The following is a 26,794-nucleotide window of genomic DNA, read 5'->3' on the forward strand; positions in this document are numbered from 1 at the left end:
TGTAGTTTTGTATCTCCAGTAGGTAATTTACACCTCGCTTTCTGCCACTGGGACAGAAAAATAAATCTTCTTAAGGCCCTGTTCACAGTGGTCATCTGCATGCCAACTCACTGCCCATACAATTCTATGGGGCTGTTCACAGTACTGCATTTTAACAGTTAGCGTTATTCTAACTCACTGCATGCAGCCTTTGTATGAAAGTCTATGTTCAGTCTCCATTACAGGTCACAGTCATAACGTGTGCGTTATGAGACTGACCACTATGAACCGAGCTTTTAGGTAACTTCGAAGTAAGAAGCATCAACAACAATAATAATAAGAATGATAAAAAAAATTAAGGACAGAGGAAGGATTTACCCCTTCTGTCTTTGAGTATAGATGAGGACTCTGTTGCTTTAATTTGAGTGGGTTAACCTGTGACAGAGTTCTTTTGTTCTAATAGAACATATTTTTGCATAGGCACTTGTCATCATTGGAGAAAGGAAGTCATCACCATTGTTTTTAAAAGACAAACCAGGTGAGCAGGGACATGTATCTTTACTTACCTGGGACTTCTTCCAGCCACTAGGAGTCTTCTGGGTCCCTCGCTGCAGCTCTGGTGCTCCCTGTTGTTCTGCTGGGGCCCGTAATATTGGGTTCTGCGCATACACTCCCACGTCACCGGGTGCGTACTGTGCGTGCCCAGTAGTAGTAGCGGATGCTTGCGTGTGCACAGAAGAACCAGCCTTAGGGGCGGCCAGCGGGACAGCAGGGAACAACAGCGCGGGGAGCACCAGAGCTGCGGCGAGGGACCCAAAAGGCTCCTAGGGGCTGGAAGAAACCCACACGTAAGTAAAGATACATTATCCTGATAACCTCGTTTGTCCCTTAATTGTGTTGTTGTCGGCTCCTCCTACTTCCAACACCAGTTACCCACCTAGGTGGAACATTCTGGGGTTTTAACCCTTCTTTTTCCATTGAGAGTGACGACCATAACCACCTAAGTGTGGACAGATTTATAATCCACATTTCCCCCCATGGTCTTATTGAACATTTCAAGAGCAAGTGCTAAAGCTAAAGAAATAAGTAACAAAATGGAAAATACTATAGCAACAGGTACCACAAACCTTAAGTGTACCTTAACTGACATGGTAAGATAAAGACAATATAGTAGTCCTACTAATGCCTTAAATGCCTAAAAATCCAGTGCTTTTACCTATGCAAATGAGGCAGATGAACAACAGTGGAATTTGGCCTGGCTCTCATGAGAAGAGAACCCAAAACCCTTCTATTTTGATGAGGACATACTGGTAATAAATAGACAGGGTTGTACAGTTCAGACGACTATTATTTCTATTGTTTTGCAGCTAAATGAAGCAACTTTCACGTATAGGACATAGGGTTGCAACGGTATGAAAATTCACGGTATGATAACCGTCAAAAAAAATACCACGGTATGACGGTATTACGGTATACGGTATTACTCAATTATTCTCATTACAATTACCCTTATAAAAATGAGAAAATGTCAAAGTTGAACAAACTCTTCTTTATTAAACTCTTAATGGTTAGGGTCCTCCTGTCATGCTTGAAATATTTACTCTTCTAAATGTCAAAAAAACAATACCAAAAGTAAAACTCAATCTCTCGTGTCACATGACTGACTATGGCAGAGAGGGCAGATAATAAGGCCATTGGAAAGCACAGTAGGTTAATATGCCTGCTTCCATGAATCAGGAAGTAGAAACTGTGCAGATTTATTTTAGGATTTGTATCAGCTGCAACAAAGAAAGAAATTGCTGTTGCATATCTTTGAGCAGAGAGGACGTTTTGAATTCAGGTCCACTTCAAAAATGCTGGTGGTACACTTTACTATACACCTTAAAGTGTACCAGAGATGAAGCATAGTGAACGTTTTATACATAACTGCGGCTTCCTCCAACCCATCATGCGCACAGATCACTCCCACGCGGCCATCCTCAACCTTTTCTATCGCTGGTATTGAGTCCGGTAACTTGAGCCAGTCGCGGCCAGTCTGAGCATGCATAGTGCGTTCTCTACAGCAGAGAATAATACTACGCAGGCGTAGTACTATTTTCTGCCAGAGATGGAGGGAGTGCACTGCGCATGCGTAAAACTGGCCGCAACTGGCCAAAGTTACGGGACTCAGTAACAGCGATAGAAGAGGCTGAGGATGGCGGCGTGGGAGGGATCTGTGCGCATGATGGGTTGGAGGAAGCCGCAGTTATGTATAAAACGTTCACTATGCTGCGTCTCTGGTTTCCTTTAAAGGATACCAGAGCTGAAAAATAAAATGCAAATGGGTGGAGCGGACATGAATTAGGTGAAGTCCTGTGATAAGCCACTGCGGGCAATTTCATTAAAAAGTAGGGGGACAGAGTAGAACAGGGGGGGGGGGGGGGGCGTTGGGCATGAGGACACACACACACACACGCCATAGTACGTATACACACTGGCTGCATTCATACAAACACAGCACCTCTCACACAGCAGCACTGCTTATCTGGTGTCGCAAGCTTCAGCTCCCCACGTGCAGTGTGTCTCTCGCTCCTTCTCCCAGGCGGGCGGCATACTCATCATTTTCATGGGGGAGGAGCGCTGGACATTCCTTTGAACACTGATCTGTATCAGTGTTTATGTCAGCTCTGCAGTCGGGGGAGGCAGGGGGCTGCATACATCTAGCAGAAGGGAGAACGGGCTGTAGCCTTTTCTCATTTGCCTATTTATTTTGCAGGAATGACCTGGTGACTCCCCCTCTGCCTTTGTGGTACAGTCCACAATAATAAAAAAAAAAAAAAACACAAGCAGATACATTGCCGGGAAAATCATTCGCCGTGTGCGCTCCAGCCATGGCCGCGTCATTACAGGACGCGCATCACCGCCCAGCTCCTGCACTCATATCGGCAAGCCTCCCGCAATCAAGAACAAGCTTTGGGAGCTTGCCTTTGTTAGGAAGGGAGACACAGAGCAGGGCAATGCCGGAGCAGTGGCGGGGATGCGGAAATACAGCAAAACCCGGTATTTCCTAAAAGTGCTTACCGTGATTACCGTGCATTGTAAAACCGTGATATACCGTAATACTGGTAAATCGCGGCAACCCTAATAGGACATCCTACATTCCTTACAGAATGCCCAACAGTCTATAATGGTGGAGTGCCTCAAGCAGCAGTAAGTGGATGATGACACTCATTTAGCAGATTAATTAAGTATAGGCCGGCACCTCCTTATTCCAAAAACCTTCAACTGTAAGAAATGACAACATTTTGAGACCATGCAGGGTTTCTTTACCAAGGCATAGTGTCCTAGACCAATTCTGGAGGCTGCCAATTCAAATCTCAAAATGGAGAAAGGACAAGGTGAATTCACTGCCCTATACCTACTCACAGGGGCGTAGCAATAGGGGGTGCAGAGGTAGCGACCGCATCAGGGCCCTTGAGCCAGAGGGGCCCCGGGGGGTCCTACCTCAACTTCAGTATTAGCTCTCTTTTGGTCATGTGCTCATAATAATCACTTCTATAGATACTTTGAGTAGTGGTTATCATTAATAAACTGTTCCCCATCCCCTTCTTGCACCTCTGACACTGTATTTGCCATTGGCAGGTTTTGGTGCGCCGTATCAATTGTTACGTATAGAATGCTTGGGGGGCTCGACTGTAAAACTTGCATCAGGGCCCACAGCTCCTTAGCTACGCCACTGCCTACTCAATAGTGGTGTAACAGTACCATGATAAAGAGACAGTGTGGGGTCTTGAAACTAAATGGGGCAAGTCATACTACAAGGTCTAAAGGGGTGGAGGGCGCTATTGTAGGTTGATCTCAGAGATTCCTATTTCACCCGCTGCTAACCGGTCACGTGTGGAAACCCACTGACCCACATGAAACAAGAAACACTAATATTGAGCAAGAGACCAATTGCGCTGGGTATAACTGATCAGTATTTTAGACCATCAATAATAATAGATGCTTATACATAGAATAAGTACTTGAAAGTATATAGTTTTATTCTTATAAAACATGTATCAAACAGTTGTACTCATGAAGTATGCTCATAAAAATATGTTGCATAAAACGACATAGGTACCAATGTGATCAATAAAATTGCTTTAAAATATAACATTCATCCATTCAAGCACACTCAGACCTTCCAATGTGTAAAAAAGGGAAAAGATGTGTGAAATGGATGGGTGTAGGGTTATTTGGGACAAATACGCAGAGAGGGGGAAGGATTTGGGTACGTACAGCTTATTAGGTACTAGCAAATTGGGCAATGAATATAGATGGTGAGTTTATGATAGAGACTCAGTGGATTAAGGGGTGTCAGTATTTGTTGCACACAATTCCTCTTCAGTGGTCTTGCCGTTCCCCTTATAATTAGTCCTACTGAGTAGGAAAAGTGCTGATTCACTAGTCAGTAACGTAATGTAAAGTTCCTTCCCCTGTATTAGCGCTATCCAGTGTATATTTCAGGAGCGGTATACCTTTTGGTGTAGTTTTGTATATTCACGCTCCCCTCTAGGTTGCCTCTAGGTTACGATAAGGATATTAGTCCAGTTCGCGAGTTGGAGCTACGGCCGGCTGCTCTACAACTCGTAACAGCTCGCGTCTCCCGTGTATTCCTCTGTCGCTGCGGCGGTGAAGCGCAGTGGCAGTTCCGGGTGGCGGCTAGTTCAGTTCCGGTGACGTCACCTGTTGCTGCACTTCAGTAAATCTACCTGGGGATCCGAATTGCACCAAGGAATACAGCACACCACCTAAACGCACGGAAAACGACTCCCACTAAGTCTGTGTAGTGAAGCTGTATAGTGGTAACCACGCAACCACGCAATAGGAGACGCAGGCAACAGGTGACGTCACCGGAACTGAACTAGCCGCCACCCGGAACTGCCACTGCGCTTCACCGCGACAGAGGAATACACGGGAGACGCGAGCTGTTACGAGTTGTAGAGCAGCCGGCCGTAGCTCCAACTCGCGAACTGGACTAATATCCTTATCGTAACCTAGAGGCAACCTAGAGGGGAGCGTGAGTATACAAAACTACACCAAAAGGTATACCGCTCCTGAAATATACACTGGATAGCGCTAATACAGGGGAAGGAACTTTACATTACGTTACTGACTAGTGAATCAGCACTTTTCCTACTCAGTAGGACTAATTATACGGGGAACGGCAAGACCACTGAAGAGGAATTGTGTGCAACCAATACTGACACCCCTTAATCCACTGAGTCTCTATCATAAACTCACCATCTATATTCATTGCCCAATTTGCTAGTACCTAATAAGCTGTACGTACCCAAATCCTTCCCCCTCTCTGCGTATTTGTCCCAAATAACCCTACACCCATCCATTTCACACTTCTTTTCCCTTTTTTACACATTGGAAGGTCTAAGTGTGTTTGAATGGATGAATGTTATATTTTAACCACTTCACCACTGAGGGGTTTTACCCCCTGACCACCAGAGAAATTTTCACCTTTCAGCGCTCCTTCCATTCATTCGTCTATAACTTTATTATTACTTATCCCAATGAAATGAACTATATCTTGTTTTTTTTGCCACCAATTAGGCTTTCTTTAGGTAGGACATTATGCCAAGAATTATTTTATTCTAAATGTGTTTTAATGGGGAAATAGGAAAAAATGTGGGAAAAAATTATTATTTTTCAGTTTTTGGCCATTATAGTTTTTAAATAAAGCATGCTACTGTAATTAAAACCCATGAAATGTATTAACCCATTTGTCCCGGTTATAAAACCATTTAAATTATGTCCCTATCACAATGTTTGGCGACAATATTTTATTTGGAAATAAAGGTGCATTTTTTTCAGTTTTGCATCCATCCCTAATTACAAGCCCGCAGTTTATAAAGTAACAGTGTTATACCCTCTTGACATAAATATTTAAAAAGTTCAGTCCCTAAGCTAACTATTTATGTTTTTTTTTTATTGTATTTTTTTTTTTTTAATTACAAAAAAAAATAAAAAAATTGAGGAGTGTGGGAGGTAATGAGTTAATTTAGTGTGTAAATGTAATGTTTGAATATGTAAAATGCTTTTAGGGTGTAGTTTACTATTTGGCCACAAGATGGCCACAGAGTGTTTGTTTACATGCGACCTATAAGCGTCCGGAAGGACGCTTACAGGAAGCAGTAGGAGGCTGGGAGACTCACAATGATCTCGCTGTTTCTGAAAGAAGCAGCAGATCATTGCCGGGGCTAGATCAACGAACGGGAATGGATTTTCCCGTTCATTGATCTCCGGGCGAGCGGGCGGCGGCGTGCACAAGCGGCGGGTGCGCGCGCACGAGCGGCGGGAGCGCGGACAGCGGCGGTAGCGCGGAAGGTACAGATTTCTCCGTCCCTGGTTTTTTAGGGGGGAAAAAAGGGGCGGAGAAATTCATACCGCTGGGGGTAAAGTGGTTAAAGCAATTTTATTGATCACATTGGTACCTATGTCGTTTTATGCAACATATTTTTATGAGTATACTTCATGAGTACAACTGTTTGATACATGTTTTATAAGAATAAAACTATATACTTTAAAGTACTTATTCTATGTATAAGCATCTATTATTATTGATGGTCTAAAATACTGATCAGTTATACCAAGTCATACTACAAGGCAATACAAAAGGACGGAAGGGTAGTTTGCATTTCCTGCTTCATTTAATCCAGAAAATCTTTCATGAGAGAATCAGTTTCCACTCTAATAAAGGTGCCAATGCAATTTGGCTAAGTGAATTGAGCCAAAAACTAGAAACATTGACAGGGACATGTACTCATCAGTTTGATTTGAATCCGTCAGTGAGGGTGAAAGACCCATTCATGTAGCATTAGGTCTGTGTATGGTTTGTATGTCTTGGGGTAAAGAAACAGACAGAAATAAGTCATAAAGTGTTTTTAAAACACAGCATAGCAGTTTAAATTAGTTTATCAGGTGGATTCGAGATGTGCTTATTTTACAGAGCACTATTGTGAAGATAATCTCAGTAAATACAGCTAAATGGTCTTCCAAGACTACATTTTTTTCTAAACAAGATCTGTTTTACTTTATATAAAAGATGTGTGGCTGTTTCAGTTTGCTGAACTGGACACAGTCATGTGCAATAAAAGTCAAAATTCAACATCAAACTGAATAAAGGCAGCAGAGATGATATTAACATTGTTAACAAAACGATGCGAAGATATGCCTGGAGGTGTCAAAACTGATCATGTAGACAGTGTTAGGAGATGTAGGAGGATATGTAAATATAACACTCCTACAACAGGAGTGTAGGCAGATATGCACAATAAATAGATGTATCACTGCTGAAATTAATAAAGGAAAGCCTGTGGACTTCTGCAGTATATATTTTAAAGCGAGTGCATTAGAAGACATCAAGATTATGAATCCTACAACCTAAGACACAGAAGATGCTTGTCCTTTATATATCACATGACAGCATTTCCCTCTTACAAGAATTACTTTAGTGGTAAGCACAATCCATGCCATGTTTTGCCAAAATACAGTTACTAATGGTATTTAACATGCTTTCAAATTTTAGTTCTAGAAAGTAGAGAAAAGGGTTAAAATGTGTTCAGATTTTATTGAGCATCACATTTTGGAGTATTCCTGTAAAGGTCAAATATGGCCATGGTATATCCAAAGTCAAAACAGAACTAACATCATCTGTATGCCTTTTTGTATTCTAGAAGACATTTTTGTTACACTGATTGAGCAAACTCTATAACCCTAATGCAATAAAGGAAATATCCAGTTATATGTACAGGTAGTTCAATTTGTCCAGCCAACAGTTTAGCTAATTGACACTAATAAGGCATATGCTTATATGAAATAAACAATTGCCAAATAAATTTCCTTTTTTGGATGTCAATAAAAGATTTTTCCTCCGTTTCCTTCTAGAAAAGAAAAAGATTTCAGAAACACTGTATTCGATAAACATCATAGGCAATGGTTGTGATTAGAGTTACCTGTTATTACTATGGTTCACTAATAAAATGCCAGCATAATAATCAGCAATATATATTAAATAAGATTAAATTAGAGGTGTGGAATACAGTTTTGAAAAGAACAGTCACAAAAACGAGAGGAGATATATACACTGCACAAAAGAGCCAAACATACCGGTAGATGTTTAGCTGTTGTTACAACAAAATAACCAAGCAGCTTGGGGTGCTCCAAAACCACAAGGAAGGTATACTGAACTGTTGTTACACTTATGCTGATCCATCAACAGGCTCCTCCTTGAGTTCATTGGGACCCTCCTCCAGTGCGGTCAGGGACTAGCATGCTTAGCACTTCCCCCTTTCTCTGTGGCGGACGTGGGTGGGGGCAGCAGCACTCAAGTAAAATCCAAAAACATGGCTGCCATCATGAAATCAAACATTTGCCTGTTCTTTTAAAACAGTGTGGGTAAGAGATTATATTACCTATCCATTTTAATTAACAAAACTAATGTAACTTAATGACAGTATGTTTGTTTAGGCTGGAGTTCCTCTTTAATGTGGTTTGCTTACTACACAGCCACAACACGTTTTCATGCTGTTTGGCCTGTCAGTCTTTCCTGTTCATTGTTTGTTACTCAATCTGTCCTGCCAGTCTTTTTCACAGGGCGTCAATCAGCCCAGTCCGCAATCGGTCCTGTCAGTCTGCCTTGCCAGTCTTGTCTACACATCCACCTTGCCAATTCATTCTATATTCTGACAAGACAACCTGGTCCCTTCTAGTTCAGTCCAGTGTCCATCACCATTGCCTTCTATTTAGAAGTAGTTAGTCTCATAGAACCCATCTTGCCATACTCACACTGCAGCGTTTGCCTGTCTGTTCTTTCCATTACTGGTGAGGACAGCCCTGGCGACCACGACATGGTGGTCTCCAGGAGAAAAGCTCATCGAACCTTGCAGAATGCCTTGGCGAAGGTCTTTAGTGGTCACTTACACGTTGTGTCCAAGGGAAGTTACACATTTTCACATTTTAAGAGTTGGGATCAGCAGGACCCTGACAGCTGTGTTCTATTGTAGCATTCTAGATAATTACCTCAAGTAGTGTGTCATTTACTGGTAGGGTATGTGAATTAAAATTTAGGTGTGTGTAGGCAGTATGAGATAGTGTGATACATAGATTATTTATGAACAACTTACTGCTGTCTAATATCCAAGTTACATTTTATAGGTGTGCCACAAGGAAAGAGTGCAATTTCTCACATGAGGTGGAATCTAAGCAACAGGCAGAAATTACAAACATGGCTGGAAAAAAAGAGAAGAGTAATTGCTACAAAACAATTCAAGTAATATGGCTGTACATGAACCGTTTGCTTGTTGCACAGTGCAAACTATTTTGATTTGATTGTTCAATAAATGCAATGCCAACTGCCAAAGTGCATTATCTCTGGATATAAAACAAATGTACAATATAAATAAACTGGGTTACAAACTTCCACGTGATTTCACATTGTGAGTGTTATCCTATGAGAGGAAGAAACCAATTGCTCAAGGGCATCTAATATATGCTGTGTGACATATAAGCAAGAGTGCATATGGCCATGAGTACTTAGATGATTTACTACAGCTAAAGTTCAGAGACAGAGGAAACAGTCACATAAAATAAACGAGCCTAGGTGATACACTTGCACATATGTTTTAACGATTGATTTCATTAATTCTGAAAAAGATACCTTATCTCCAAAATTTTGACAGTGGTTAAAATGTAGCTACAAAGTATCTCTTATTCTCTGAATGAGGCCACATTGTACCTTGTAGAATGGCAGCAGCAGAACACAGGAATGAAATTCAATGCCACACTTACTGTGCAGTGTAAGTAGGCCTTTACAAGAACATTCCCATTGATCCTTGTTTGTTTACATTTCAACAAAAGATGAAAAGAAACACAACTTTCACTATTTAGTAGTTCAAAAGCCCACCATAACCTACAAATTTAAATCTAATTGTGACCCTGACTGTAAAAGACTGACTACACAAACTTTGCTTAGTTTTACCAACAACATTAAAGGACCACTATTGCAAAATGTATAAAAAATAAAACTAATCATTACTGATGCAATAGAGAAAGAAAATAGTAGGAAGAGTAAGGGTTAAAGTGAACCTAAAGTCACTTAAAAAAAACGAAATGAACTCACCTGGGGCTTCCCTCAGCCCCCTGCAGACGATCGGTGCCCTCGCAGCTCCGCTCCGATGTCCCAGGACCAGCCGGCGAGCACTTCCGGTTTGGCCGTCACCGGCCGACAGGGATGGGAACGCGAGTGATTGTTCGCGTTCCCAGCCTGTATATCGCCCCCTATGCTGCTATTGCGGCCAGGAGGTCGCAATAGCAGCATAGGGGGCGATATACAGGCTGGGAACGCGAACAATCACTCGCGTTCCCATCCCTGTCGGCCGGTGACGGCCAAACCGGAAGTGCTCGCCGGCGGGTCCTGGGACATCGGAGCTAAGCTGCGAGGGCACCGATCGTCTGCAGCGGGCTGAGGGAAGCCCCAGGTGAGTTCATCTCGTTTTTTTTAAGTGACTTTAGGTTCACTTTAATAGATAAAAAATACAGTAAATCTCTCCTTGCTATTTAGATTAACATGATATTCTGCATAAGACACGGTTATCGATGCACTTCTGGGATGCTTTATTGCATGCTGTGGGGAAGCACATAATCATCCTTTTGATGCTAAAAAAAAAAAAAAAAGTTTTCCCTTTCCTTGAGCTGATAGTTATTAGACCATCCCAATGACATATCCAGTTCCCGAGCATGGTAGTACAACTGTCATCTGCTTTCCTGAAGAGATACAGAAACATGGTAGCTGAAGGACCCCTCTCCAGTTTCAGACAGGCACAGCAAAGGCTATCCTCTGCCTGTCCGAAACCGGAGAGAGGTCCTTCAGCTGCTATGATGTTTCTGCATCTCTTCAGGAAAGCAGAAGACAGTTTCTACTGTGCTTGTGGGAACTGTATGTCATTGGGAAGGTCCAATGACTATCAGCTCAATAAGTATGCTTGTTTGCGTAATATTGGGGAGGATGATTCTGGCGTAGCAACGCTGCAGCAGGATGTGTCCCTTAGCAACCAAGGGGCAGACCGCTGCAACGAGAAAGGGAATAGGAGTGCAGCTAAGGCTAGACAGATACTGGTGGTAGGGGATTCAATTATTAGGCACACAGATAGGGTAATCCGTCAAAGAAACCGTGAATGCTGTACAGTCTGTTGTCTCCCGGGTTCTTGGGTTCGGCATGTAGCAGAAAGAATTGAGAGATAATTGGGTGGGGCTGGGAAAGACCTGGCTGTCATGGTACACATTGGCACCAATGACAAAGTTAGTGGGAGATGGAAGGTTATTAAAAATGATTTTCAGGTACTTGGAGATAAACTTAAAGCAAGGACCTCCAAGGTGGTGTTTTCTGAAATACTGCCAGAGCCACGTGCTACATCTGAGAGACAGGGAGCTTAGGGAGTTAAATAAGGGGCTGAGAAATTGCTGTAGGAAGGAGAGGTCTGGGTTCCTGGAGAACTGTGCAGACTTTGCAGTCGGCTACAGGTTCTACAGCAGGGATGGGCTGCACCTTAATGGGGAGGGTGCGGCTGCATTGGGGGAGAAGATGGCTAAATAGTTTTAAGAGATTTTAAAGTAGGATCTGGGGGGAGGCGGGAGGGCAAAGTCCAAATATGTGGACAAGATAAGGTAAAAAGACAGTGGGAGCCTAACATTATGGGGGGTCGAGAGGGGGGTTGGGACAGTATAAAGAGTTAGGAGGTTGGTAAAACTTCAAGTAGCGCATTTCATGTAACCCAATTTTTGGGAAGGGTAGGAGGCGCCCGGTAAAAAGGTAATAGTATAATTTACTCTATATGGTAGATACAACATTAAATACTAAAATGGTGTGGTCCTACCTTCTAGATGTCCCCTTACGGAAAGTATACAAATGGAAGTATATACTTAGAAAATAATTTTTTATTGGAGCACAAGACAACGCGTTTCACGGCTAGAGCCGCTTCCTCAGGTCAATAGTAGTGCCTTCAAAATAAAAAAAAAACCACAGTACATAAAATATAAAATATAAAGGTTACCAATTGCTTATTGGAGTATGCTACAGGCCACCAAATTTTCATGAAGATGCAGAACAGCGATCACTACAGCAGATTGAAAAAGCTGCAAGTAAAAATTAGGTCATAGTTATGGGTGACTTCAACTTTCCAGACATTGACTGGAGTATTGAGGCTACCCATTCTGGTAAAAGCAGCAGATTTCTGGCAACACTACAGGACAGTTACTTGACTCAAATGGTAACTGAACCAACTAGGGGGAATGCGTTACTGGATCTGATCATTTCTAATAGACCAGATAATGTATCAAATGTGCAGGTTCAAGAGCATTTGGGAAATAGTGATCACAACATGATAACGTTTGATCTGGTGACTGATAGGCCGCGGGACAGCGGGACCACTAAAACTATGAATTTTAAAAAAGCAAAGTTTAATCAACTCAGGCAGGCACTAAGTTTGGTGGACTGGGATAATGTACTACAAGAGGAGGACACTGAAAGGAAATGGCAAGCTTTTAAACTTATTCTCAATCAATATTGTAGTATGTATATTCCATATGGAAACAAAACGTCTAGGAATAAAAAAAAAAGGGCCTCTATGGATGAATAGAAAGGTTAGAGATAAAATGAAGTCGAAAAAAATAAATAAGGTCCTTAAACAGGAGGGGACGAGGCTGCATTAAGCAATTACAAGGAGTGCAACAAAAGTTGCAAAAAATAAATTAGGCTGGCAAAGATTGAAGCTGAAAATCAAATCACTAGGGATATCAAATCTAACCCAAAGAAGTTTTACAAGTACATCAACTCTAAATAAAGAAAGGTTGACTGTATTGGACTCCTAAAGGATGAGAGTGGGAACTCAATGGTGGATGACCAAGGTAAGGCAGAGTTATTAAATGCTTTCTTTGCTTCTGTCTAAACAAGGGAAATATCACTGTTGCAAATTACAGATGCAGAAGAGTCTCAATCTTCCAATTGTAATATTAAATAGGCAGGAAGAAGTGAAGGCAAGACTACATAAATTAAAAATAGACAAGGGACCTGTCCCGGATGGCATGCATCCTTGGGTCCTAAGGGAATTCATTTCAGTTATAGATAAACCCCTTTATCTTATCTTTGGTGACTCTCTTTCAACTGGCAGAGTCCCAGTGGATTGGCGTACAGCCCACGTTTTCCCATTATTTAAGAAGGGCAAAAAATTAGATCCAGTAAATTATAGACCTGTAAGCTTAACATCAGTTGTATGCAAACTATTTGAGTGGTTACTAAGAGATACTATACAAGACTTCATAGTAGAAAATAATCTTATTTCTCAGCATCAGCATAGTTTACTAAAGACAGGTCCTGTTTGACTAACATGCTCAGCTTTTATGAGGTAGTGAACGCTAATGTGGATAATGGACAGAAAACAAATAGTTGTGGTTAATGGATCATACTCAAAATGGGTGATTGTTAGCAGTGGGGTCCCACAGGGGTCTGTACTGGGTCCAGTGCTCATCAATTTATTTATTAATAACTTAATAGATGCAGTAGAAAGCAATGTTGCTATTTTTGCAGATGATACAAAAAATTGTGCAGAATCATCAACTCTCAGGAAGATAGTGACATATTGCAACAGGATCTGGATAGGATGGCTATATGGGCACATACATGGCAGATGAATTTCAATGTTGAAAAATGTAAAGTCATGCATTTTGGTCATACCAATGGTCTAGCACCATACAAAATAAACGGGATGCAGATGGGGACATCAAACTTGATGAGGACTTAGGAGTACTCATCGACAACAAGTTAAATAATCGTATTCAATGCCAAGCAGCTGCAGCTAAAGCTAAGAAAACTTTGGGATGCATTAAAAGGGAAATAAAAACTTGAGATACTAGCATAATAATGGCTCTGTTTAACGCTATAGTAAGATCACATCTGGAATATCGAACTCAGTTCTGGGCACCCAGGGGTGCCTCTAGCCATTTTGTCACTCCAGGCGAGAAATCCTGTGGCGCCCCCCTCCCCCCCCCCCGTGATTGCCCTCCAGCCCCATACCCCCCACCCCCAAAACCCCTAAAAATAATCATAATGCAGCAGCATTTCACCAGAAAATCAGAAAATACACTTAATGCGGCATGGGTTCACCAGAAAATAGTTGTAATGCAGCAGAGCGTTTCACCATAAAATATACTTATTGCGGCATGCACTCACACACACCACACACAGTACACACACACACACACACCACACACACACTATACACACACACACACACACACTATACATACACACACACACACACTATACATACACACACACTATACACATGCGCACACTACACACACACTATACACACGCACACACTATACAAACACACACACACTATACATACACACACACACACTATTTATTATTTATTTATTGTATTTATAAAGCGCCAACATATTACGCAGCACTATACACATGTACACACACAGTACACACTATACACATGCACAGTACACACACACTATACACATGCACGCACACTGCACACTACACTATATATACACACACACACACACACACACACACACACACCTACCTATGTCCTCCCCTTCACCACCATCTCTACTAATCCCTGCTTTCGCTACCTTATAGTGTGTCTGAGCCCTTATGCAGAGAAATAATGAGGAGAGAAAAGCTGAAAGAGAGGGAAGAAGATGTTTGCCTCACCAGGATTGCACTTTTATTTAGCTTTCCTGTATGACAAGAAGACACAGCCAGCCAGCACTAGGGAAAGAGGGAAACAAAGTTGAATGAAGGAGGCTGGTGCACACCAAGAGTTCTTCTGAGCGCTTTTCAAATCGACAGTGATTTGAAAAGCGCTGGGCTATTGTTACCCTATGACGGTGCTCCCACAGCAGCATTGGGATTTTTTCTAATTTTTTGGAGCGATTCTTTCAAAAATCGCTTCACAAAGTGGCATTCGCAAACTGCTAGCGATTGCTATTGCGATTTTGTCGTGCAGTAGCCCAGAGAGAGGCGGAGTGGAGAAACTTAGGATAGCCTGAGATGGAGCAGAGAGCTTATCTGTATTGCAGTCCTACATTACACAGAGACTACTTACCTGTAATAGGATTCCTGTCCCTGCCGGTCTCTCACACAAGTCAGAAAGCAGCCCTCCTGGAGTGTAGGGACTGTCAACATTTTTCCACTTGTTTAACACCTTATCTGCACATGCAGTCATTTTAACAATGGTGAGAGACCAGACAGATGTTTTCCCACAGACCCTCCAGGCAAGCTCAGCATTATGTTGTGTATATTTACCAGCTTGCCTGCCCTCTAATTGCACTTTTATCTGCTAGCTTAGTGTTTGACATTGCCTTACAACAACAAACCTGAATACACCAGGCACTGGACCAGCCCTAAATCACTGAATGAAAGGCGACCTGGGGGGCAGTCCATGCCTGGCTGCTACACTAAGTCTCTCTAAATCCACGGAGTTACCAGTAGCAGAGAGAGAGAGAGAGAGGAACTGACTTAATCAGTCAGGACTCAGAAGCTGATGCTGTACTCCAATGGATCCCTGACTGAGTGAGCTGGAACTGAGTGAGCTGAGACCAGTGCCTTCTCTCACTGACTCATTCATTAATGTGGTTCTTTGAATCATTGAGCTGAAGGAACTGAATTAATCAGCTATGAGTGGAGTCAGGCGCTGCTTTTAGCTGCTGTTGTAATCTGACCCCTGAGTGAGCTGAGAGGCATTTCTTATCTCACTACTCAGTGCAACAGCGCTCTTCCCTCCTCCTGTCGCCCTAGGCAAAAATGTATAGCTGCCTAATTACTGAGATGGCTGTGTGGGCACCACATTACAGGAAAGATATTGCAGTTTTAGAGCAGGTACAGAGACGAGCAACAAAATTGATACGAGGGATGGAAGGTCTCACTTACCAAGAAAGGTTAGATTAACGGGGGTTATTTAGTCTAGAGAAAAGACGCCTTAGAGGGGATCTAATTAACGTGTATAAATACATCAGAGGGCAATATAAAAGCTTGGCGGATGAGCTTTTTGTCCCTAGGCCTTCTCAAAGGACTAGAGGACATGATCTGCGCATGGAGGAAAAACGTTTTAGCTATTTATTTAGGAAAGGGTTCTTTACAGTAAGAGTGATTAAGACGTGTAATGCATTGCCACAGAAAGTAGTTATGGCAAATTCTATACCTGCATTTAAAGGGGGCTTAGATGCTTTCCTTGCATTGAAAGACATCCATGGCTACAATTACTAGGTAATGCCCAATTATGTTGATCCAGGGATTTTATCTGATTGCCATCTGGAGTCAGGAAGGAATTTTTTCCCTTTTGGGGCTAATTGGACCATGCCTTAAAAGGGTTTTTTTTGCCATCCTCTGGATCAACAGGGATATGTGAGGGAGCAGGCTGGAGTTGTATATTGTTTTTTGGTTGAATCCGATGGACGTATGTCTTTTTTCAACCCAAGTAACTATGTAACTATGTAACAGCTCAAGGAGAGGGAAATCTTTTCTTTCATCAAAAGGTAAGTATTTTCGCACGGCAGACAATAAGTGTCCCAGAAGTCCGTTGGTAACAGCGTCTCATGCAGAATGTCATATTAAAGAGACTCTGTAACAAAATTTTCAGCCGTATTTCTTCTGTCCTACAGGTTCCTAAACCTAATCTAAAGTGATCTGGCTTACTGCAGCCCTTTGTAGTTGCAGAAGTCAGTGTAATAAATCAACTTATCTATGTTCTGTCGTACTTGTCGTGCTGTCTCAGGAAGGGGCTGACTCTTCAGTGTTGTCCCTCTGTTAGGCAGGCCTCCCCTCCACGCCCCTCTATGCTCGATCCCGTGAGTTACGTCATGAGGCATGTATCAGAGTCTCAGTAAGTCCGGCTGCAATACTTGCGCTGTGCAGAGAATGAATGCTCTGCCTCTGTGCATTGCAGCCGGCTCTGGCTCTGAGGCGCTGATTGGCTGATCGGGTGACAAGATTCAGCCAGCCACCCTGAGCGCTCCTCTCGTGCACGGCTCTCATGCACAGTAACTGGAAGCGGGCACACGCTCTGCCCGACGTACTTCCGGTTTCGGCGGCCATATTGAGTGTTTACAAAACACTTTATAAAAGTGTTTTTTTATGGCCAAAATAGCGGCGGGGAGCGGCGAACATGACACAGAGGGGGAGAGGAGAGCGCTACAAACAGGGTAATGTGTTTACTTTATTAAGTATTCTTGGTTACAGATTTTCTTTAAAGGACCACTATTGCGAAAAAAGTAGGCAGTTAAAATCTGACAGAACCAACAGGTTTTGGGCCAGTTCATCTCCTAATGGGGGATTCTCAAGGTGTTCTTTGTTTTCAACAGCATTTCCTGAACAGCAGTTTAACTGCCAAAATAGTAAGATACCAGCCAGCCTCCCTACTCACTTGCACACTATTTTGCCAGTTAGACTTTGCAACTGCTGTTCAGGAAATGCTGTTGAAAACAAAGAAAACCTTGAGAATCCCCCATGAGGAGATGGACTGGCCCAAAACTTATCAGTTCTGTCAGATCTTAACTGCCTACTTTTTTTTTTAGCAATAGTGGTCCTTTAACCACCTTAGCGGTATGGACGAGCTCAGCTCGTCCATTACCGCCAGAGGGTGCCGCTCAGGCCCTGCTGGGCCGATTTACATGAAATAAAGAGCAGCACACGCAGCCGGCACTTTGCCAGCCGCGTGTGCTGCCCGATCGCCGCCGCTCTGCGGCGATCCGCCGCGAGCAGCGGCGAAAGAGGGTCCCCCCAGCCGCCTGAGCCCTGCGCAGCCGGAACAAATAGTTCCGGCCAGCGCTAAGGGCTGGATCGGAGGCGGCAGACGTCAGGACGTCGGCTGACGTCCATGACGTCACTCCGCTCGTCGCTATGGCGACGATCTAAGCAAAACAAGGAAGGCCGCTCATTGCGGCCTTCCTTGTTTATTCCGGGCGCCGGAGGCGATCAGAAGAACGCCTCCGGAGCGCCATCTAGTGGGCTTTCATGCAGCCAACTTTCAGTTGGCTGCATGAAATATTTTTTTTTTTATTTAAAAAAAACCCTCATGCAGCTGCCCTGGCGATCTTAATAGAACGCCAGGGTGGTTAAACAGCAGGAGTGATTTTTATTTTTTTTTAACTGTTAACCATTAGGGCCGGTTTCCATTACCAAAGTGATGCGAATGCGGCTACCTAGTCGCTAGCCGATTCTGGTTGCTATATGTAGCATCCAGGATGAGATGAGCCTACTACAAGAGATGACAGGATCGATCAATGTTTTTGAGTAAACAACGGTTAAGGATCGTATCGCCTGTCCTTTCATTTAAATGGGCAGAGCATAAACGACGAGTGCCACAATAGTTTTTAACACAGGTTCAATTGCCAGTCTTAACTGGCCCTTACTCTCTCCACCCATCTGGGACTGCACTAAAATGCTTATTCCAGAAGAAAACAGGTCACAGAGGTATCCTAAACTACATCATGTATATAATGATTAAGAATAGAAGTACTGAATAGAAGAATATAATCACTGTGATGGTTATCAAGAGATGGGAGGCATCATATGCTCAGTCCATCTTGAATTATCGCAAATACCTTCTGTTTTAAGAAGGCAGCCTTTTGTTTTGCTTATCATTTTAGTGAGAGAGCTTTTCGGTCCTTTGTAGCCCCTTACACACTCATAGGAGTTCTGGCTCACCATAAGCTTGCTGGGAAGTCTGTGACTTAGGAAGAAAAAGGAAGCTTCACCACTAGTGATTATGCATCACAAATGTGCCCCCCACCTGGGATGATAATAGAGAAAATCAGACTCCGTGGTGTAGATTTCTCAAAATGTTTCTATGTTTAATATCTCTCATCAAGTAAAGTTAAAACACTCTTCAGTGCATCAATAAGATGCTAGAATAATCATCAATAAAATGCTCCAATAAAACTCAGGGTTGCATGATGAAGCTTTTTAGTGAAACCAGTAGGGTGAGAAGGTAACACCGCCGCTGCCATTTTACACATAACACTGGTTAAAATTTGAATTGTTCCTGTCATACGGACCCTGGATGTGAGTTGTATTAGAGCTTTTTATTGTTTATTATAGCAACTTATTGATGCGCTGAAGAGTATTTTACCTTATTTGATAGATAATAAACATGAAACACTTTAGATTTCGAACCTGATCATCTTTTATTATATTCAATTGTTTTCAATGTGTATCGATTTGTGTTATAGTCACTCTCCTAGCAGAGTCTGTTCTATACTCTATTGGAGGGGTCTTGATTGTTGGTGTTCATAGCCCCACTCCTTTCTTTATTGTAAAACTTTATATATATGGTGCCAGCCGCTTGTATCCTTAATCCCCTGATGACGCTAGTTTGCGAAACCGGTCAGGAAGGAGACAGGCGGCACCTTTATAATGTCCTATACTGCTGACCCATACATGCGTGCAACTTTCTCGGGGTTCCCATTGCATGGGCCCCGTATGTAAGTTTTGCTTTTTTTTATGCTGTTTTACTATGAAAACTCTACATTAAACGGTTTACTGACATTAATTCGTGAGATGAATCATTGCTGAATTGGTGGATACTGGATGGACTGTTGTTTCCCGATGTCCTACCAAACCGTTGATACAACCTTATAATGTGGGTTGTCACCAGCTGGTAAGCCTCTTTCATTTTTCTGGGTATCCATGATTGCAGAGCTGTTCCCTGACCACAATATTTATTGTGGTGGAGACTTGCCTGCTCTTATTCTTTGTTGAAGACTTGTCTTCTGTTTTTGGATTCTGCGCTGATTACATATACAGTGGTTTGCAAAAGTATTCGGCCCCCTTGAAGTTTTACATTCTTTGTCATATTGCTGCCACAAACATGAATCAATTGTATTGGAATTCCACGTGAGCACAAACATGAATCAATTGTATTGGAATTCCACGTGAAAGACCAATACAAAGTGGTGTACATGTGAGAAGTGGAACGGAAATCATACATGATTCCAAACATTTTTTACAAATAAATAACTGCAAAGTGGGGTGTGCGTAATTATTCATCCCCCTTTGGTCTGAGTGCAGTCAGTTGCCCATACACACTGCCTGATGAGTGCTAATGACTAAATAGAGTGCACCTGTGTTTAATCTAATGTCAGTACAAATACAGCTGCTCTGTGACGGCCTCAGAGGTTGTAGAATATTGGGAGCAACAACACCATGGAGTCCAAAGAACACACCACACAGGTCAGGGAGAAAGTTATTGAGAAATTTAAAGCAGGCTTAGGCTACAAAAAGATTTCCAAAGCCTTGAACATCCCACGGAGCACTGTTCAAGCGATCATTCAGAAAAGGAAGGCGTATGGCACAACTGTAAACCTACCAAGACAAGGCCGTCCACTCAAACTCACAGGCCAAACAAGTAGAGCGCTGATCAGAAATGCAGTCAAGAGGCCTATGGTGACTCTGGACGAGCTGCAGAGATCTACAGCTCAGGTGGGGGAATCTGTCCATAGGACAACTATTAGTCGTGCACTGCACAAAGTGGGCTTTTATGGAAGAGTGGCAAGAAAAAAGCCATTCTTAACAGAAAAGCATAAGAAGTCCCATTTACAATTTGCCACAAGCCATGTGGGGGACACAGCAAACATGTGGAAGAAGGTGCTCTAGTCAGATGAGACCAAAATGGAACTTTTTGGTCAAAATGCAAAACGTTATGTGTGGCGGAAAACTAACACTGCACATCACTCTGAACACACCATCCCCACTGTCAAATATGATGGTGGCAGCATCATGCTCTGGGGGTGCTTCTCTTCAGCAGGGACAGGGAAGCTGGTCAGAGTTGATGGGAAGATGAATGGAGCCAAATACAGGGCAATCTTGGAAGAAAACCTCTTGGAGTCTGCAAAAGACTTGAGACTGGGGCGGAGGTTCACCTTCCAGCAGGACAATGACCCTAAACATAAAATCAGGGCAACAATGTAATGGTTTATAACAAAACATATCCATGTGTTATAATGGCCCAGTCAAAGTCCAGATCTAACTCCAATCGAGAATCTGTGGCAAGATCTAAAAACTGCTGTTCACAAACGCTGTCCATCTAATCTGACTGAGCTGGAGCCGTTTTGCAAAGAAGAATGGGCAAGGATTTCAGTCTCTAGATGTGCAAAGCTGGTAGAGACATACCCTAAAAGACTGGCAGCTGTAATTGCAGCAAAAAGTGGTTCTACAAAGTATTGACTCAGGGTGCTGAATAATTACGCACACCCCACTTTGCAGTTATTTGTTTTTTTTTTTTAATGTTTGAAATCATGTATGATTTTTGTTCCACTTCTCAAGTGTACACCAGTTTGGATTGGTCTTTCAAGTGGAATTCCAGTAGAATTGATTAATGTTTGTGGCAGTAATATGACAAAATGTGGAAAACTTCAAGGGGCCGAATACTTTTGCAAACCACTGTAAATGACCTTTTTGGTAGACCACAGAATAGGGTGTTCAAGTAGTCAAGACACTATATGATTAGAGCATGTGCAAACATGTTGGTTGCCTCCTCTGAAAGGAAGGGATGCATTCTGGAAATGTTTTTGAGATGGAAGTAACAGGAGGTAGTTAATGTGTGAATATGTGATCTAAACTACCTCCAGACAGCAAACTTTAGGAGTTGAGGTTATTGGGGTGTTTTCTACACTGATGGTGACTATGAGGGTTGGAACAGAGAGAGAAGGTGGAAATATTACAATCTCTGTTTTTTCTCTAAGTTTAAGAAAACGGGTTGACATGAATGTAGATACAGTAGATAGACAGTCGTGGTCTTTAGATAATAGTGTGGAGAGGTCGGGGGCTGAAAAAAATATTTGGGTGTCATCCACATAGAGGTGATATTAAAAATCACAAGACTTTCTAACTTAGATTACACTGTTTTGGTTTCCATTTACCTTTAAGAAAAATGACTGACTGAATGAAAGAATTTGACAAGCCGTTTCACAAGCTCATTTACATAGATAACAATTCTAGTTTTTTACCACTTGCTGTGCTGGAAAAACACAAAGGGACTTTAGACAATTTCTTAGTGGGGCTAGCGTTGCATGCATCCATGTTAAGCTCATCATGTCAAATGTCACTTCAGGTGTGCTTTAATATAATTAGATAACACAATAAAATTTCCTTTTTTTTACCTAACCAACAACAACTACTTTTGTTCTAGTTCTAATTTGTGTGTAAACCATCAGTGGAGAAATCAGTTTACCACATCACTTACTTGCTTCTGTTTTGTTATAATATTTGGTACCAAGCTATTTCAGAGGTTTGAATTGTGTAAATGAATTGCTTTTGGAACTGTATATTGCACAGCATCCACTTTGACATATACAACTTATTCAGCTCATTTGCAAGAAGATAAAAACAGATACACTATCCTCATTACAGTATAACATGCTATTAATAGTAAAGTAAAAATAGAATCTCGGTGAAAAGTGATTCACTATGTAACTGCTACAGCTGAAAAATAAAAACATCGGTCTAGATGAAGGAAATTTTACAACACAGGAAACAAATTATTGCATTAATCTCATAATCTCCACTGGAGAGGATCAGAAGGAAATTAGGGGTTTAAACACTTTAAGAGAACACTGTTTATAGAGTAGTTTATAGGAAAATGGGCATAAGGCATTCTACTTAATGATAATCGTAACCATTTCTCATGGATAGCAAGGTGTAAGCCCATTTATGAAAAGCATAAAGAAATTATGTTTTATTAAACAGATCTCTGTGTGAAAATGTTCAACCTCCAGCAAAACCACATTTCAAGTTTCACACAGAGCAAAACATAAAAAGCAATACAGTATGAAAATAGGGAGGCATATATTAGCAAGATAAACGCTCATTCTTCACAGCTGGTAACCATAGTTAAATGAAATGCACAACTTTAAAAATAGTAGAATTGTTTTCATACCTCTCTGTACTGCCTGTGATGACTGCGTCAGAACTTTGATATCCAGAGCATTGATGATATTCTCATCCAGTGTTGAGCAATAACCATCCACTACACTGGTAATGATATCCTTCAGAGCTCCCAGGTTGTAGAACACTTGAAGCGCTGTCCCGACTTGCGTTGGATTCTAAAGGAAAGAAAATGGAAAATAAAGCCAAAGTGTTGTGTTTAATGTATATATATTTACATCTAATTTGGTTTCTACCTCCTTTTCTAAACAACGTACAGAGTCCTGCTGTAAAATTTCATCAGGAAAAGCTGATGTAGGGGAAAAAGCAGTGGGGGTAACTGCAATACGAATCTAGTATATTATTACCAAATATGTGTAATGAATTTAACATAATAACGGTCATTGTAACACTCTGAGCTACAGATTGGCAAGCAAGCTGATGGTGAACCAGAACTACCAGGGGATCTAGTAACACTATGTACATGCAAGGACATAATAGCACATTTCATTTTATTTGTATTTATATGCACGGTTGATAAGTAAAAGGGGACAAAAGTAAAACTATGCCAATGCCACTACAGTCCAAGGAGATCTTCATAGAATTGTACAACATACAGGTATGCTGTTGCCACATCATATAAATCTTATGGTCAACTATTTGGACGTATTAAAGTTATACATGGTTGTTGAACATTTAATTTTTTTAAAAGCCACAGATAATACTACAGTACTGTATAGTATATCTACAGTACTCCCTTTGCTGCTTTAAATCAATCCTGTAGGTAAGGCAACATACTATTTAGCCGTATGCTCTCAGTAGTGCTCTCTGCGGTCACTAATTTATCTCTACTGAAATCTGGCTGGTGCCCTAAGCTGGATCCATAACAACTGTTAGCCCATCCCACCACCATGTGATGGCTGCCTGCCCTTTGCAATACTTACTTTGCAAGTCTTCTTTGTGGATTATGTGAATATAAGCACTCCAGAATAAAAAGTGTAATGCACCCAGCCTAAAAGTGTGAAGCATTAAAGTGTACCAGAGATCTAAACATAGGCAAAATCGATACTTCCCAGGTGCTCCCTCCAGCCCCATAAACACATCTGAGTCCCTAGCCGTCCTCCCGCGGTCTGCCGTTCAGCCACAATCTGCCCCAGTAACTGGCTCAGTCGGGTCCAATTTGGGTCCTCTGCGCATGTGCGGACCTCCCGTGCACGTGCAGAAGACCCGGACTGACGCGACTGAACCTGTTACCGGGGCTGATCTGTGAGGATCCGCTGGGCTGTCTGCGCAGGCAAGCAGCCTTTAGACCACTGTTCAGGTCTGCATTCTGCAGGTCTCTGGAAGAGAGACCTTTTGTCAGTATTACAGCTTGCTGCTGAGGAATTTGCATATGTTTGTCATGCAGATTGCCTAGCCACATCCTTTGTAGGGTTGCTCTATAAATACTATGTGATATCACAGACCTGGGCTGGTCATAAGGAGTCATCCTGTGAAACACTCTGGAGAGTGTCAGCCTTGCTCATTGTTTGAATATCAGCTTAGAGTAATTCCTGGGACTGCACTCAGCAAGTTCCCTAGTGCAGTTAGGATTGCTTATCTGTTGTGTTTGTCTGTTGCGATTGTCCTGTCTCAGCGGTGGTCGACAGGAAATCGTTCTGTGTGTCTGGGTGCTAACCAGAACAGCGGTTGTTACTGGTAGCTCCTTCTGTTCTGTCTTCCTGGATCGCACCAGCCTCTTGTGCTAGTGCTGTGGATCCTTCTGGTCTGCTACTCTGTACTTGGATCGCACTAGCATCTTGCGCTAGCGCTGTGGATCCTTCTGTTCTGTCTTCCTGGATCGCACTAGCCACTTTCGCTAGTGCTGTGGATCCTATCTCTCACTTGTTCAGGTTTTCGTATGTCTGTCTTGTCTGCTGCAAACGCTTGCTGGAGGCTCGGTGAGGAAACTGTTAAGCAAGCGCTCGCGTCCTGTTTCATGTTTGTCTGTCGGTGGTTAGTTAGGCGTGCTTGTCTCTATTATGCTCATCACGTGGAGACCGCGCATAAACGCGTGCACTGTTGCGAATGAGTGCGGTGTTCGCGTTTAGCTAGCGTTATTTTCCGTATCTCCTCATTGTATGATTTTCTGTGCCTTTGCTACTCTCGTGTTCTGCCTTGCTGTAGCCTTGTGTCACCTCTGGCAATCGCCTCTCTCGCGATTGCGTTCCTACTTCATATCTGCTGTTGTGTGAGCACCGTCGCGGGTTGGCGACTAGTTTGGTGCACACACATACAATCTGTCCCTGTGCTCATTCTCTTCCGCAATCGCTTCTCTTGCGATTGCGTTCTCACTTGGTTTCTTCTGTTGTGTGTCCACCGTCGCAGGTGGCGGCTAGATTGGTGGACAAACATACATTCTCATCTGTTCTTATTCGGTCTTGTGTCGCTGTTAGCAATCGCCATCTCCGGCGATTGCCTTCTCGCTTTGTGTTCCTGGTTGTGTTCATCGTCGCAGGGTGGCGACTAGTTTGGTGAACACATATACCCTCTGTCACTTTGATCTCTCCCTTTCAGGGCTATCTTGCCCTGCGTTTCTGCGCTTCGTGCAATTCCTGTTTGGCGTGTGTGGCAGGGCAGAGGAGCTGTTCCTCTGCACTCCACAGCTCCCCCTGTCGACAGGAATTTCCCTCTACAGGTGCATTGCACCTTTTGCTGGGTTCCCACAAATTATACGCTTGTGGAGGATTTCCGCAGTGTCAGCGCACGTCTTGTGTGCTGATCACGGAGAGAATTCCACAATCGTTACATGATCGGAGCTGAAAGGCAGACCATGGGAGGACTGCGTGGGACTCAGACGTGTTTATGTGGCTGGAGGAAGCCCTGGGTAAGAATCGATTCTGTTTTTAGCAGAAAGATTCTGTGTACAAGGTAACCTGTAGGCTGATGGATGCACACTTTAGGAAAACAGCAGTGTTGTGTTTACAGACTGAACTGGATATTACATTAGTATACAAGAAAGTAGCTTCCACATTATTTACTTTGACACGGGAAGATTAAATTGTTTTGGGTCAAAGGCAGGTAAGATAATTATACTGTCAATTTTAACTGTATATTATGCAATGTTATAGTTCCGTTTTAATGGCCTTAAACTCTTCTGAGAAGTTGTTCCACTAGATTAAGGGTCAGATCTGCAGGAATAAGCACAAACTTATATAAAACAAAAATGCATCAGTGAGGTCAGGCATTGTTATTGGGTAATGGTGCCTGGCTCAAAAGCAGCATTCCAATTCATCCTTAAGTTGTGGGTATTATGCAGGTCAGTCAAGTTCCTCTACTCCAGCGTGTCTCAACATTATAAATGCCTGTACTCCCTTTAATGACTGCATTTAGCAAGCACCCACTACTGCGGGTAATATCATCTTAAGTACATCTTGGCACATATAAATATTTTTTTAGGAGTACACTATAAGTCTATATAAATGTTATCTAAAAATTCCTTTATGCTTTGAATATAAATATATATATTAAGCTTTATAAAAAATACATTTATTGAATATATATTAAGCTTTGTTAATATACTTCTTTCAGACTTGTCTGTCATACTGTGACATGCTGAACTCTCCAATATATCACTGCTACAAAAGCTTAACATTGCACGTGATGATCTTAGACTTGTGTAGCACAACTTTCCCATAGTGACCAAGTTCATGAATGTCACAGCTGCTTTCAAAGGCAGTTTGGAATTTTGTGGCACATTTTGCAACATATGAAAGCATTTTGTGCATACAAGACATTTTAGCATTTGCTAGTCCTATTCTGCAACCTTGTGGCCACTTTAAGGTGGAGCTGCTGTTTTTCTTTAAA

General features: G+C 42.3%; 1 protein-coding gene and 1 long non-coding RNA gene across 3 annotated transcripts in view; one reads left to right on the forward strand and one right to left on the reverse strand.

Annotated features, from left to right (window-relative positions):
- LOC137563609 (uncharacterized) overlaps positions 1-9,412 on the forward strand; it is a 37,949-nt gene extending 28,537 nt beyond the window's left edge. Inside the window, exon 3 of the long non-coding RNA XR_011030387.1 lies at positions 9,169-9,412. This is a non-coding gene — a long non-coding RNA (uncharacterized lncRNA). The remainder of the gene's footprint in view (positions 1-9,168) is intronic.
- COG5 (component of oligomeric golgi complex 5) overlaps positions 1-26,794 on the reverse strand; it is a 497,428-nt gene that overhangs the window by 165,366 nt on the left and 305,268 nt on the right. For both annotated transcript variants that reach the window (XM_068276282.1, XM_068276283.1), the window contains one exon: positions 22,962-23,127. In XM_068276282.1, coding sequence (XP_068132383.1) covers positions 22,962-23,127 — 166 coding nt within the window. The remainder of the gene's footprint in view (positions 1-22,961; positions 23,128-26,794) is intronic.

This window comes from Hyperolius riggenbachi, chromosome 3 (genome assembly GCF_040937935.1).
Source record: "Hyperolius riggenbachi isolate aHypRig1 chromosome 3, aHypRig1.pri, whole genome shotgun sequence".
NCBI lineage: Eukaryota > Metazoa > Chordata > Amphibia > Anura > Hyperoliidae > Hyperolius > Hyperolius riggenbachi.